The 16164-nt window shown below is 40.5% G+C and overlaps 1 protein-coding gene across 2 annotated transcripts in view; it reads left to right on the top strand.

The window, feature by feature from the left end:
• Positions 1-80: 80 nt before the first annotated feature.
• Positions 81-16164, top strand: part of Ikzf5 (IKAROS family zinc finger 5) — a 21870-nt gene continuing 5786 nt past the window's right edge. The window contains exons 1-3 of one of the 2 annotated variants that reach the window (XM_006508122.4): positions 81-212; positions 1521-1668; positions 13748-13930. In XM_006508122.4, the coding sequence (XP_006508185.1) occupies positions 13798-13930 (133 nt within the window). In that variant the 5' untranslated portion in view covers positions 81-212; positions 1521-1668; positions 13748-13797. The remainder of the gene's footprint in view (positions 213-1520; positions 1669-13747; positions 13931-16164) is intronic. The other variant, NM_175115.4, reaches the window with a different exon arrangement.

Below are 16164 nucleotides of genomic sequence, written 5' to 3'. Positions count from 1 at the left end.
CTACGGAACCCCAGGAGAGACATAATTCTCTCCTTGCTCCCTGCAGCACGCTCACGCGAGACTTGGGCAAGGCGTGGGGCGGGCGGGAAGGGAGCGGAGACACAACAAATATGGCGGCTACAGCTGCGACGCTGACGAACGCTGAGGCGGTGGCGGTGGCGGCGACGGCAGTGAAAAGGGCTGTGGGGATTCCTCGGTGCGGTTGTCAGGAGGTGAGTCACGGGGGGCGGTCAGCTTCCACGGCGGCGCTACGGTTACTCAGGGCACGTTGACGGAATGGCGGAAGGTAAAGTGCCGGGTTCATTGCTAGCCGGCTAACACCGCTTTCGCCTTGGCCACAGCGGAGGGTCCTGCGTGCCCCGTGGGCTGCCAGCGTGGTGACTCGGGACTCTCTTGGGCTCGTAAGTGACTGGGTGCGCCGCCCGGAGGCTCGCGAGCGAGTCGGCGCCGTCGGGCCGCAGCTCGGAGCTCAGGGTGGGGAGCTGTCTCCGGCTTTGACAGGTGGCGATCGCAGGGAGCATCCCTGTGTAGTGCATTCTCGGGGTGCCAAAGTCGACCCCAGCAACCCCGGTGTATCCTGGATAGGGTGTTAACCCCGGGCTGCTGTTGGGAAGGAGTTTTCTTTCTCTCATGACCTGGCGTCTACTGCCTGTACTTTCCAATGTTGGGAACAGGTGAGGCTGGGGAGGATCTTCCGACTCATTCAAGATTTCTGTCCCCGATCGATTCATCATCGATCGACTGTCGGGAATGTTCTTGGATGCTCAATGTGGCTCCTCCTCAGCTAAGCGTCCAAGTGCTGTCTGTCTAACTGTAGATCCTAAGTATAGTCAGTGGTAGCTGCCAGTAACCACATGGCCTCTTTAATGACTCCTTTGTGTGCTGGTCAGAACCGGACAGAGGAGTGAGAACGGACATGAAGACTTCTGAAGTTGTGAGGTCCAGGGAAATTACACTTAGAAGACACAGCATGAAAACAGCTGCTTAAAACATCTGGACTACTTGTAAGACTTTGTCTTGAGTTTATGTTGTCTTCAGCACAGCTGAGGATGAACGTTTTCTTGGAAGTTCCTTGCGGGGGAACTGGGATGTTTGAAGTTCTTTTCCTGTAAGGGTCCCGTGTTTCCCAGGAAACCGTAACTGTTGTACTGTGGGACACTGAAGATGGGCTTCAGATATGCCGTGGTTGAGTCCTGGTGGTTGTTACATATATTTCCCTGGCGATAGAGCTAATGTACTTTTATGTGCAACTGGACTTATTCAGCAACATTAAGCCTGGCATCTCTTGAAATTAGCATATTATATATGAATGGCATTGAAGTTTTTTTGTTAAAAGTAAATGACCAGTGGCAACATGATAGTAACACAAATGGCTAGGATGTAATTGTGGGCCACCAAGCTTGCCCTTGCTTTTTTTTTTTTTTTTCAGTTAATGATAATGACACACAAATTATGTTATTAACTTGTTACTAAGCCTGTAGTCCCTAGCAAAGTTTTCACTTACGTGTCTTTCTTTGCAGACTTCTTGTGGCTTTTGAATTTTAGTTGAAATTCCCTCCATGGCCTTTTGGACGCCTTTGTTGTATCTCCAGAGTAAATTTCAATTATTCAACATTTCAGCAGTGTTGCCGTGGAAAGTAAAAAGTGGAGCTAAATTGGGGTGAACAGGTTAGATTGTATCATTCTTTTTTTGGATTTCTTCAGATGTGGCTTCATTTCTGTTTTCCTTTTTATGTTTTCTGACTTCTCAGAAGAGCCTTATCACAGTGTTCATGCATTCAGAGTCTTTAGCAGACGGGAACTCAGGAATTGTGTTCTAATTCTTTTTGAAGGTCCATGTTACTCTGTATGAACTAAGTCTCGTTTGTCAGCCTTTACTAATGTAAATTCTCTTGGAGAGTAAATCTTTCAATGACCATAATCAACAGGTTATAGAAGTAAACACAGCTATTGAACAATAAAGAACTTCAGTAGGCCTGACTAACCTCTGGGTTAATTGTCACATAAAAAGTTGGGCTAACCCAGTACAGGGGAATGCCGGGGCCAGGAAGCAGGAGTGGGTGGGTTGGGGGGCAGGGCGGGGGGAGGGTATAGGGGACTTTCGGGATAGCATTTGAAATGTAAATGAAGAAAATACCTAATAAAAAAAAAGTTGGGCTAAGTATTCTTCCTTATCAGTAGTAACCCTTCAGTTAAACATTTCTTTTAAAGCAGTGCTAGGTAAATGTAATACCTTATACTGTTCTTTGAATTCTCCTTTGTGTAGAGGGCATCTCTAGCACTCAGAGAGATGACTAGGGTTTGGTTGGGTTTTTTGTTTGTTTGTTTGTTTTTTAAGGTTATACACATTTTATTGCTGAAACTATTTAGCTCATATGGAACAGATAAAAGCAAATCAGACTCCAATTGAGACATGTTGTACGTGGCTTTGTCATTAGTTTTCATCCAAATCCCTTGGGGGAATAAAACAGTTTTGTTTTTTGGCCAGAAATTTCTTGATTTTGGAAGGCAAGAAGTCGAGTCAGACATGTGCTCCATGATGGTGGAGGAAAGAAGACCCTTTGATTTTTATCTTATCTGCTTCGTAGTTGTACTTACCTTCCAGTTTGCATCTTAACACCTCTTTTAAATAATTAGCTCCTGATTAAAAGGTGTTTGATCGTATATGTAAGAACACACATACACACACAGGATATGTGGAATATTAACTCTTAGATATTTTTCCTCTAGTAGCTTGGGCAATGCCTTATAATCATAAGGTTTGGAAGTTTTTCTCTTCTTTGGTTGATGGCATAAATATATATATATCTTAGTTCACACTCTGATAACAAATTGAATGGACTGTGTCTTGCTTAGGGCTTGTACTGCTTTGATAAACTTCCATGACTACCCTATATGGTAGTGCACATTTTTAATCCCAGCACTAGGGAGGTAGAGGCAGAGAAGCAGGAGGATCTTTGAGTTTGAGGCTAGCCTGGTCTACATAGTGAGTTCCAGGGCAGCCAGGGCTATGTAGAAATATCCTGTCTCAAACAAACAAACTAACTAACTAACAAACTACAATGACTAAAAGTAATTTAGGGGTGATAGAGTTGATTTTATCCTATGTTTCCATTAACATCCCATCACTGAAGAATGGCAGGGCAGGGCAGGGATTGTGGCACAGAAGCCAAGGCTTTTTCTTAGTGCTTACTGGCTCACTTCTCATGGTTGCTCAGCCTACTCTTTATAAACCCAGGAGCACCTGCCCAGGGGTGGCACCTCCCACAGTGAGCTAGTCCCCACTCCCCGCCATATATTTCATTAATCAAGGCAGGAGTCCACAGGCTTGCCTATAGGCTAATCTTATGGAAGCAATTTCTCAAATAAGATTTCTTTTCCTCCAGGCATTGTGGCGAAAGCTTTTAATTCCAGCACTCCACTCAGGTGGCAGGGGCAGGTGGATCTCTGAGTTCAAGATCATTCTGGTCTACATAGCATACTGAGTTCCAGGCCAGCAAAGCTACCCTAATGACCCCCTGTTTGGAAACAAAGTTTTCTTCCTGGATATGCCTGAATTTGTGTCAGGCTGATAATAACCAACTCGGACAGGCTAGGTGATTTAAAGAATTCATTAAGGTTGGAGGCTGGGAAGTTGAGTTCCAGTTGCTAGCAGATACAGGATCTGGTTTCTGGTTATATACTCATAGTGCAGAAAACAGAAAGCAAACTGTTATTCTCATAGTCCTATTCTGATGTCTCTGCCTCACAACAAATGTCATATTGGAGGTTAGAATTTCAACATAGAATTTTTCTTTTCTTTTCTTTTTTTTTTTTTTTAATTAGGTACTTTCTTCATTCACATCTCCAGTGCTATCCCAAAAGTCTCCCACACCCCCTCCTACTCCCCCAACCACCCACTCCCACTTCCCGGCTCTGGCATCCCCCTTCACTGAGGCATATAAAGTCTGCACGACCAATGGGCCTCTCTTTCCACTGATGGCCAACTAGGCCATCTTCTGATACATATGCAGCTAGAGACACGAGCTCCAGGGAACACTGGTTAGTTCATATTGTTGTTCCACCCATAGGGTTGCAGTTCCTCTCAGCTCCTTGGGTACTCTCTCTAGCTCCTCCATTGGAGGCCCTGTGATCCATCCAATAGCTGACTGTGAGCATCCACTTCTGTGTTTGCTAGGCCCCAGCATAGTCTCACAAGAGACAGCTATATCAGGGTCCTTTCAGCAAAATCCCACTGGCATGTACAATGGTGTCAGCGTTTGGAGGCTGATTACGGGATGGATCCCCGGATATGGCAGTCTCTAGACGGTCCACCCCTTCATCTCAGCTCCAAACTTCATCTCTGCAACTCCCTCCATGGGCGTTCTGCTCCCAATTCTAAGAAGGGGCAAAGCGTCCACACCCTGTTCTTCGTTCCTCCTGAGTCTCATGTGCTTCGCAAATTGTATCCTATATCTTGGGTATACTAAGTTTCTGGGCTAATATCCACTTATCAATGAGTACATATCATGTGAGTTCTTTTGTGATTAGGTTACCTCACTCAGGATGATGCCCTCCAGGTCCATCCATTTGCCTAGGAATTTCATAAATTCATTCTTTTTCATAGCTGAATAGTACTCCATTGTGTAAATGTACCACATTTTTTGTATCCATTCCTCTCTTGAGGGGCATCTGGGTTCTTTCCAGCTTCTGGCTATTATAAATAAGGCTGCTATGGACATAGTGGAGCATGCGTCCTTACCGGTTGGAACATGGGATCTCATAAAATTGCAACACTTCTATAAGGCAAAAGACACCGTCAGTAAGACAAAAAGGCCACCAACAGATTGGGAAAGGATCTTTACCTATCCTAAATCAGATAGGGGACTGATATCCAATATATATAAAGAACTCAAGAAGGTGGACTCCAGAAAATCAAATAACCCCATTAAAAAATGGGGCTCAGAGCTAAACAAAGAATTCTCACCTAAGGAATACTGAATGGCTGAGAAGCACCTGAAAAAATGTTCAGCATCCTTAATCATCAGGGAAATGTAAATCAAAACAACCCTGAGATTCCACCTCACACCAGTCAGAATGGCTAAGATCAAAAATTCAGGTGACAGTAGATGCTGGCGAGGATGTGGATAAAGAGGAACACTCCTCCATTGTTGGTGAGATTGCAAGCTTGTACAACCACTCTGGAAATTAGTCTGGCAGTTCCTCAGAAAATTGGACATGGTACTACCGGAGGATCCCCGCAATACCTCTCCTGGGTATAGAAATTTTCATTTGGAGCAAAATCAGTTAGCATAGAGTAGGTCTGACTCAATGTAGTATCAAAATCTATAATAATAGGAATGCTTAAATATGTTTTTCTGATGATATTTTACATTGAAAATATGGGTAATTTCTTGTTCAACAAGTCTAAGGTGTCGAGTTCACAGCCAGTTAGAAAGATACTGAATGAAAAAGAAAAAGAAATAAAAAGGAAAAGAAAGGATACGACTGGTCCTAGGTATGGTGGAGGAGCTAGTTTATTATAGATAAGTGGGAGAGCATAGCCGGAGGCAGACACAGCTGAGAAAGTCCAGAGGAGTCATGACCCTGAGCCATGAGGGGAGGAGGCAAGGGAGAAAGAAGAGAGGGAAACCAGGTGCAGCAGCCAGGAGGCCAAAGGTACAGAAAGGACAGGTGGCCAAAATGATTGGCTTATATAGGGAAGGACAGCCCAACCCCTTGGGCTCGAATGTTCAGGGGAGAGGCCAGTGTGTGCAAGCCAGGTGGACCCTGTAACAGGTAGGGAATGTTACAGGAGAACTGCTGGGAGATCTTGGTGGCCAGGTTCACGTTGATATGTTAAGTAGGCACCTCAGCCATTTGTCCAGATTTTGAAACTTAACATACCATTTTGAAAGATTATACTTCCTGGAGTTTCTAATGTACATACAGTAAGTTGTCCCTCTGTATTCCTGGGGGATTGATGTAGGACCCTGTCTTAGTCAGGGTTTCTATTCCTGCACAAACATCATGACCAAGAAACAAGTTGGGGAGGAAAGGGTTTATTCAGCTTACACTTCCATACTGCTGCTTATCACCAAGGAAGTCAGGACTGGAACTCAAGCAGGCCAGAAAGCAGGAGCTGATGCAGAGGCCATGGAGGGATGTTCTTTACTGGCTTGCTTCCCCTGGCTTGCTCAGCCTGCTCTCTTATAGAACCCAAGACTACCAGCTCAGGGATGGTCCCACCCACAAGGGGCCTTTCCCCCCTAGATCACAAATTGAGAAAATGCCTTACAGCTGGATCTCATGGAGGCATTTCCTCAACTGAAGCTCCTTTCTCTGTGTTAACTCCAGCTTGTGTCAAATTGATACAAAACTAGCCAGTACAGACCCCTTGTGTACACTGAAATCTGAGGATACTCAGTGTCACACATAAAATGCAACAGGATTTGCCTGTAACTTGTTACACATCCTTCTATACACATTTTTTCTGTTTCACACTGGAGTTTTATGTGTCCCTCAGACTGGGCTTGAACTCTCAAGGCCTTAGGCACTGAGTGCTAGGGTTATAGGCACACACTCAGGCACTGAGTGCTAGGGTTATAGGCACACACTCAGGCACTGAGTGCTAGGGTTATAGGCACACACTCAGGCACTGAGTGCTAGGGTTATAGGCACACACTCAGGCACTGAGTGCTAGGGTTATAGGCACACACTCAGGCACTGAGTGCTAGGGTTATAGGCACACACTCAGGCACTGAGTGCTAGGGTTATAGGTACACACTCGTATTCTCTTTATTCTCCAGATACTTTATATAGCATAAGCTGTTCTGATTCTGTATTGTGTAGGGGATCCCAAGGGAAGTGAATTAAACTGTTTAGGATTTTTTAAAAAATTTTAAATGTCTTCCATTCACATTTGGTTGAATCCATGTATATATCATTCATGTTATGTTTGTAGGGGTTTTAAAATTTGTCAGTCCTGAACAACATCCTCAGATAGCAGGTTATATATGGAGTTCTTGTTATCAGGATGGTGTGAACAGCAAACCCATATCCTCTCTTTATAGCAGGGGCTCTTTTTAGCTTCAGAATTATTGTTTTTCCATATATCATGCTTAGAGGTATTGACCTGAGATGGAAGAAGCTGGGGTTTGAGCCAAAGACTCAGCTTAGATTTAGGCACCTATTATTTACACAAGTCTGTTTCATTGTCTACCGCTATGTAAATAGCTGGCTACCATGCCTGTTGCCCACAGATATATGTAACATAGATAATACAGGTTTGATGGACACAAAGATGCTTAGAGATGAAGGGTCACTTAAGTTTTAAATCATGGGCGGATGTGTAGACTAAACCATATGTGTGTTTGAATCCCTAATTCAGAAACTGGTCTTCATGTCTGCAACGTTTTCAGTTACTTCCTTGGCTTTCTTTTTTCTTTAATTCATCATGCATAATTGATAGCGGCATACAATTTATGGCAGAGAACACTGTGAAACTTGTAATGTGACAATGTGAATAGCTAAGACTGTCAAAATATGTCAGCCATGCTCTGTAATTGGGCTCATTTCTGTCCTTAAACTTTAGTTAGAGGTATAAAAATACCATTTCTTCTGCTTGCTTATGGTAGGTCTTGTGTTTTTGTTGCATTGTCAAGCATCGTACAGCAGCATGGCTAAGCTTTCTAATCAAGATTTGGTGAGATTGTCTTGCTCATTGAGGCCCATTAAAGTACATTCCTTTTCCTGGAACATGTATCACTTTGCATATAGATTGATTGGCAAGAAGAAATTCTGAATTGCAAGGAAAAAACTGGGATTTTTTTCTTAATTATAGTTTTGTGTTTGTGTGTTTACATATGTGTGTGTATGCATGTATTATGTGTGGATGCACATATACATGTATGTATGTGGAGGCTAGAAATTGACATCAGGTGTCTTCCTCAATCTCTCTCCATTTTTAGTTTTTGAGATGGGTGTGTGTCTCATTTAACCTGCAAGCTCCAGGAATCCTCCTGTCTCCACCTCCCCAATGCTAAGGTTATAGGTGCTTTCTGAATGCCTCTCCTTTTATGTGGATGCTAGGAATTTGAAAAGATCTTAATACTTGCATGCCTCATTATTGACTGAGCCATCCCTTCAGCCCTATAATGCTTTTATAATCAGAATACAGAAAACTGATAGAGACTCATAGCCTTTATAATTAAAAAAACTATCCCGGATATGATTTGTTTTAAAATTAGTATATTTTAATTGTACCAGGGGTCTGAGTTATGACATTTCTGTATGTGCACATGATCTGCTTTGATCATTTTCCTCCCTTCTGTTGTTTCCCCCACCTTTGTCAGCCCTGCCTCTCTTTTCTACTTCTGCATTTCTAACAGTCCCCCTTTACTTTCATGTACTGGTTTATTTTTTTAATTAAACATTCAGGTTTCTTTCTTTCTTTCTTTTCTTTTTAAAAATTTTTTGAGATAGGGTCCTTAAATTCACTATGTAACAATCATTCTACTGCCTCTGCCTCCTGAGTACTGAATTACAGGTAGGCAAGGACTGTCCATCTTATTAATCAACTTTTTCATCGGCTGACTAGCTCGTGTTTTCTAATTAAAGAGCAAATTTGAAAGAACAAATAATTAGTAGTATTAACTATAGCTAAACAAATAGTTGGACACAACTAGTTAATATGGTAAAACAAGAAAAATGATGATTAATAAGGTTGGGAAAGCTGAATAAACTAAGGCAAGAGATTTAAAGACGTGCCCTAATAATATAAGAAAGGGCAAATTTGGAAAATTGCAGATGGACTTGGAAAGTTGCAGTCAGGGATATGTGAACTAATGGGAACTCACTGCTGCTTATCTCACCAATCTAAGGAACAAGTAGATGCTAATTCTATTTTCTAACCAAGTTGATGAACAGGGAAACAACTTTGAATCTGAGACCAAGATACAACTTTATTATTTCGCTGTAAAAATAATTGTTCCCAAATAGTTAGCATTGTCTCAGAGATTACTGTGAGCTGTATAGTTTGCAATATTTATAGATGATTAATATAAAGCTTGAAAGAGCACTGCAAACTTGTATTGTTGTCTTAGTTTATAAAATGGGAGTTCACTGTTTTAAAGCTAAGAGAGATCCCATTCTGTTCAGTCTAAAGCTAGTGAGGTGGAGATAAAAGCAAAATAGTCAGTTCTCTCGTAGACTGCCACTTTGTAGAAAACAGCAGAAAGAGATTAGTAATAACTTCTCAGGCCTTCTAGGTAGCTTTTAAGAAGGAAGAAAGAACTCAGAAGATTACAGTTAAGTTCAGCCACCTGTATGTCCTTATTTGGCAAAATATCTTCAAGTAAAGAACAGATTAAAGGAGAAAAGAAGATAAATAATAAACAAAAATATATCAGCTTGGGGTCAGTAACTATTAGGGGAAATATCAGCCTTGTGTCTGTCATTGTCTGAGGGTTTCACTTCATTGATATAAAAGATAAGGGCTCAGTCAAAGGTTCTACTAGGGTTCTAGTTGAAGTGTACAAGGTTTGCTTCTTATAAAGTTGGTGAGGTTCTTGCAAATTGAAAAATGTGCTTTTATGAAAGTCCCTCATTTGTTAACCTCTGCCATTTAAAAACTTGGGCCAGGGACTAAAGAGATGGCTGCTACTATTACAGAGGACTTCTGTGGCTCATAGCTACTTGTAACTCTGGTTACAGGAGAACTGATATCCTTTTTTGGACCCAGTGGGCATAACACAAACATGGTGAATACATGTACACAAATAAAAATAAATCTTAAAGAAAAAAGAACCAAGAGTTCAGGTATTCTTGGAGAAGAAAAACAAAACTGATAAAGACATATTACCAAGGTAACAAAGACTTGTTGGGAATAAATTTGGCTGTAAGAATAGACAGTCTTTGTGGAATAGAATAGAGAATTCAGACATAAACTTCCATGAATATAATTACCTAATTCAAAGAGGCAATCCTGGGGTGTATTGGGAAAGCCGATCTGTTAAATGCATATAACTGGGACAATTGGATATTTTCTTGGAAAAATTATTCTTTTGACTCTCGTTTTACATCGATCACAAAACTAAAGTCTGGATAAAATATGAAAGGTGAAACATAAAAAAATGTTTTTCAAGGAAATATTAAGCTCTGTATTCAAGTAAGATAGAGGCATGGTTATTCTAAATAGGACACAGGTAGTTATAAAATGTAAAAAGGAAAAACCGGTAAATTGAGTTACATTAAAATTTTAAGTTCAGGAAGCTGGGGAGACGGCTCAGCAGTTAAGAGTACTTGTTACTCTTGCAGAGAACCCATACTCAGTTTCCAGCACCCACATAGTGGCTCACAACTACTTAAACTCTGGGCACCAGACATATTATATGGTGTACATGCATACATGCAGGAGAATCACTTATATACCTAAAATAAAAATGAATTTAAAAATTTTTTAAAGCCACAAGAATCATGTTATTTTAATGTAAAATTACATATAAGGGAGAGAGGGAGGGAAGGAGAGAGAAAGGTGTGTGTGTGTAGTTTCAGTGAAGTTTTGCCATTTGGGTTAATAATGCCCCCTGGAAGAGCCATATACTAACACAATTCCAGGACTGGGCATAAGAAGCCCCGCTTTGAGTTGTTGGCCAGCAGAGTCCAAGATGGGCTGTTGCTGCTGTATTTGATTACCTCCTAGAGGTTAGAAGTCCTGATGCTAAAGGCACCATGCACTTTGCTATAGGACTCAGGATTCAAGCTGGATCCTCCCCGAAGACTAGCTTTCTTAGAACCTGAAAGTGTTCTGCAGTCCGCCAAGGGAGGAAACAGTCAGTCGTCCTGCCCAGCTATGATACCTATGAACCCCAACAATAGCCAACATGGCATGATACCCCGAAAGGTTCAGTAGAGACAGTCGTTTCTTGGCAGTAACCAACTACTACCTAATAGGACTCAAGGTCACTCAGAAAGAAGGAAGCCATGCCTGGTACTAAAACCTACCCAGCTGCATGGGGGTAGGTCCATGGCCATGGACCGTAGAAGAGAGCCTACTGCTACCAGTCTAGTAAACCAGCATAACTTCTCCACAGCATTTTTAATACTTACCCTTATGCCACAGGTAAAGGTTGCTCTCACTTCTCCTCAAAGAAGTTTCTCTTTCAGCTGATGGAGACCATTACAGAAAAGCACAAGTGGTCAAAATGAAGAAAACAAGTGATTATAGAGTCCCCAGCCCTCGTGGATACATCTACAACACAATTTTTGCACCAAAAGCTCAGGGGCCATCACAGAAGAGAGGGCAGCAAAATCCTAAAAGCCAGTGGGCCGGGAAATGTACCCTGAGATTGTGTCTCCAGAAATGAAAGGGAAGCTACACCCATGGTATCTCAACAACATGGCTGTCTCAAGAAGTCCTGAACAATGGCATTGCCAATGTTAATGTAGAAGAGGTCATTCCCATGAGAGCCATCCCGAGACAAAGAACTGCAGAAAACTAATGACTACTGAGAGAGGGAGAATTAATATCTCTTAGGAATGAGCCCCTTAATTGATTATCCAACACCAAGTTGTGAGTCCTGAAATCATATATACATCAAGCAACACAAAATGGATTTGGGAACATGAGAGGAGTTATAGAAGAAGAGTGGAGGAGATGATGCAGTTATATTTTAATTAGAAAAACAGTAAAATGAAATCTGCTTTTGTTCATAAAGACTGTGGCAGCATACAGAGGCCATGCACGGGTCGAAGCCAGATGGAGTCTCGGCACTCAGAGAGGAAGTGAACACAAGCCCCAGTCCCTAATCCGCAGCTATCTCCAATCAATAAACAGTCTCATGGGTATACAAACACCCAAGGACAGACCAGGTGGCCAGGACAGACGAACTCAGTGACAGGCTCCTTAGCTCATAAAGTTCTGCCTAGACGTTATTTTATTTATTAATTTTTAATTTTCCTTACAGATCTTTTACATATATATTATGGTTTCCTGCCTTGTGTTTCTATGGGATTTCACTGTGTGTGAACATGTGTGTCTGCATATACATGTGTTTATTGTACTTTTTTTGGCTTTTTCTTGTTAATTTTTATTTTATTATTATTTTTTAGATGCCTGTTTGTAATCTAAAAAGAGAGAAAGAAAGGTCTAGATTTGGGTGGGTAGGGAGCTGTGGAGTTGGAGGGGAAACTCTAAACAGACTATATTGTATAAATTTATTTTTAATTAAAGATACCTTAATAATGTTCTGCAGAAGACTTGGAGACAAAGCCTGAAGCATACACTTCTTGTATTCAAATATCCCTATGATTACATTTTATAAATTAATTCTTAATTTAAAATATGGATGAAAATCTTATCCAAATGAACTCTAGTTTTGGTCTAGCCTCATTTCCTTTTGATTATTGTTTAGTGTTGGTAGTGGTGTGATCTTTCATTAGTTGTACCACCACTTGCTTTCAGAAAAGAATCTTACCTCTGCAATGTCATAGTTCTAATGTTTAAAAATAAATTTTAGGGTATATATTATCTCAAATCCTATTTTAAAAAATAAACAGTTCAAAAAAAGAAATTCATAGGAAATTATAAAGAGAAGATACCTAAAATGCATACATGTAATAAAGGGTTTATATTTAAAACATTATGAAGAGTTCTAATCTATTAGAAAAGATAGACAGTCTATATGGGAAAACAGCCATCACCTAAAAGAATATAAGTAGCCACTTAGATACAACTTCATTCATCATCAATGATATGAATCACAAGTGGTGTGGTAATGCCACATACCCTCCAAAATAGCCACAACGAAAAAGCCAAGTACTGGTGAGTACACGAGTCAACCACTCTTACACATACGCTGATTGGAGAATAAATCAGCATAATGACTAAAAAGTTATTTGACATTGCTTAAAGCTGAATCTGCATACACTTTCATTTCAGTTTCTCTATAGCCAACCCAAATGGTGTAGAGAGGTTTCTGAAAATTTTTTTCCTTAACTCAGATTATTTAATGAGTAATTTTTATCTATAATGACTAGCAGTAGGCATGCAAAGATTACTCAATTCTTTATTGCTTAGCTGTTTCTTGAAATCTAGCGTGTATATAGGAAAGCTTATAAATCTTAAAGCTTGGTCTAGCGGATGGTCAGAGTGGTGACTCTGGTCATGAACTCAGCATTGATGTGAAGAAATGGAAGGCTGCCAGCTCCTTTTATGTCCCTTCTAGTGATAGGCTCTAGCTGCCCTAGCAACCGAGGGCTACACTCTGATCATTGCTGGTACTGGACGTTAGTTTCTGGTCTTCAGTATTACCATATGCTAACATCCTTTGTCTGACTTCTAGTGCTCAGTGCTAGGACTGTGAGCTGTCTGTGTGTTGCTGCATGCAGCTGAAGTTTGTGTATTTTTCACTGTTTTAACCCACTGTTTGATCATGCTACAACCAATTTACTTATGGTCCTATTTGAGGATCATTTGGGTAGTCGTCAATATTTGGCTGTTGTAAGTAAAGTTTTCTCTTTTCTTCTGCTTTGGTAATTTGTTTCCATTTTCTATAAACTCAGTGTATTTATTAAATCTGTTTCTCACTGTTTTCTATAATCTTATTTAATTTTCCAGATAAGGTATAAAGAATGTAAAGACAGCTTTTATTTTTCTGTTGCTTTATGCAATGTCTTATACAAAAATCTTTATTGCCTATATTTTTTAAATTTTATACTGCTTGCTTTTTAAAATTACTTATGGATTCTTTATTTTCTTGTTCCCTAGATATAACAGACTTTCAACTTAAAGAAAGAAAGAAAAAAAAAAGCACCAAGATGGGTGAAAAGAAACCAGAGCCTTTGGACTTTGTAAAAGATTTCCAGGAATACCTGACCCAGCAGACGCATCATGTGAACATGATTTCGGGATCAGTTAGTGGGGACAAAGAAGCAGAGACTCTTCAGGGAGGTAGACTTATTTTAATACTATTGAAAAGTTCACATTGGTAAATGTGTTAATATTCCTGCATAGCTCTCCATTCTGTGACTATTACTATCTACTAATGTAGATCATTCTTTTCTTTTTCTAGAAAGATACAAGGCATTTTCTCCTTTTTTTTAAAGATTTATTTATTTATTTTATGTATATGAGTACACTATAGCTATCTTCAGACACACCAGAAAAAGGCATGGAATCCTATTACAGATGTTTGTGAGCCACCATGTGGTTTCTGGGAATTGACTCAGGACCTCTGGAAGAGCAGTCAGTGCTCTTAACTGCTGAGCCATCTCTCCAGCCCTTCTTCCTTCTTTCTTTTTTTTAAATTATTTTTTATTAGATATTTTCTTCATTTACATTTCCAATGCTATCCCTAAAGTCCCCTATACCCTCCCCCCACCCTGCTCCCCTACCCACCCACTCCCACTTCTTGGCCCTGGCGTTCCCCTGTACTGGGGCATATAAAGTTTGCAAGACCAAGGAGCCTCTCTTCCCAATGATGGCCGACTAGGCCATTTTCTGCTACATATGCAGCTAGAGACACGAGCTCTGGGGGGTACTGGGTAGTTCTTATTGTTGTTCCACCTATAGGGTTGCAGACCCCTTTAGTTCCTTTCTCCCTTCTTTTTAACATGCAGACTTCTACTATGATTTAATGTAGTCTACATAATTGTTACAGTCTTCTTGAAAGGTTAGGGCATCTAAATCCATTGTCTGTCTGTCCTTCATGTTAGCTGACAGTCAATTCAAGGAACCCAAGGAATTTGTCCATCAGGCAACATAGATTAGACCTGAACCTCAACTAGGGATTTCTTCTCTTTAAGTGGATGAAGAGAAACTAAATTAGATGAAACAAACTTTTGATGAGCCTGCTAGAGATAAAGTTTCTCTAGTTTGTGGATCACATATACTGTTCTTAACCTAGCTCAAAGTCAGCTGAGTACCATCAATGGGCCTCATCTAACAGCTTTCCTGTAGCTTACAGTCTGGAAATTGGAATAATTAGAAATTATTGAAAAGTATGCAAAAAGAATGTAATAACACATGCAAATTATATGAAATTTAAATTTCATTGGTCATAATTAAAATTTTATTAGAACATCTGCATGCTCACTTTACATATTTATAACTGGTTTGTACTACTGGCAATCAACATCTATTGTATACATTAGGCAAGGGCTGTACAATGAGCTACATTCACTCCCATAGCTGCCTTTATGGTACAGCAGCAGAGTTGGGTGTTGTGATAAAGACAAACCCACCTGACTTTAAGTATTTACTACCTCAGCCCTGTAGAAAACATTTACTGACCTCTGAACTAGATCTTGTAAGCCATGAAGATGCAAAGACGGGCAGCAGTGATCAGGGATCACATCCCCCAGAGTTTTGTTAGAAAGGGAATGGGTGGGGAGGGGAGTGGGGGGGGAGGGGGTATGGGGGACTTTTGGGATAGCATTGGAAATGTAATTGAAGAAAATACGTAATAAAAAAAAAAAAAGAAAGAAAAGAAAGGTAAGCACCAGTTCCTGCCTGGATCCAGTGATTCCGTTTATCAAAATATTGAGCATCAGGGTCTTAGGAAAACAGTGGGAGAAAGGGAGACCGCAAGCCTGGTATCTCCTCTTAGTTCCTTTTGGACCAATCTGCTGGACTTGCCCGTGCCAGTAAAACTATTTCTGGTGAAGGGCAGAAGGAAAGGAATAGATAGGGTTTGAACTGAGCATGTGAGGACTATGTCTTCTGGCACAAGCTGAAGTCCTGTACCCATCAAGCTGTAGTTCCCAACATGTGTAGTTCCTAACTATGAACACTGCTGCTGCTGCTGCTTTATAGACAGTTCATCTATTGAGCTGAAAAGCAAACACTAACATTTAGTTCTGAAATGCATACAGTCCTCACATTCAGAGCTGTCAGACAGATACCTTGTTTCCTTGGAGTTTTAAGATCCTAAATGTAACCCAGAATTTGTAACACACAAATAACTGGCTATAACAGAATGTCCAATAATTGTTTTTAGACAAAAAGAAATTGAGTTAGTGTTTTAGAACTGTAACAACTGCTAATTAAAGTTGTTGTCATGACTAGTATTTAGACACTACACTTGTGTGTGTCTGTGAACTCATACTTGAAGAATCTCTTTTTCTTTTTTTTTTCTTAAGATTTATTTATTTTTTTTTTTTTTGTCTACAGAGTGAGTTCCAGGA

Source organism: Mus musculus, chromosome 7 (assembly GCF_000001635.26).
Source record: "Mus musculus strain C57BL/6J chromosome 7, GRCm38.p6 C57BL/6J".
Lineage (NCBI taxonomy): Eukaryota > Metazoa > Chordata > Mammalia > Rodentia > Muridae > Mus > Mus musculus.
This window is presented reverse-complemented; position numbering and strand designations above follow the sequence as displayed.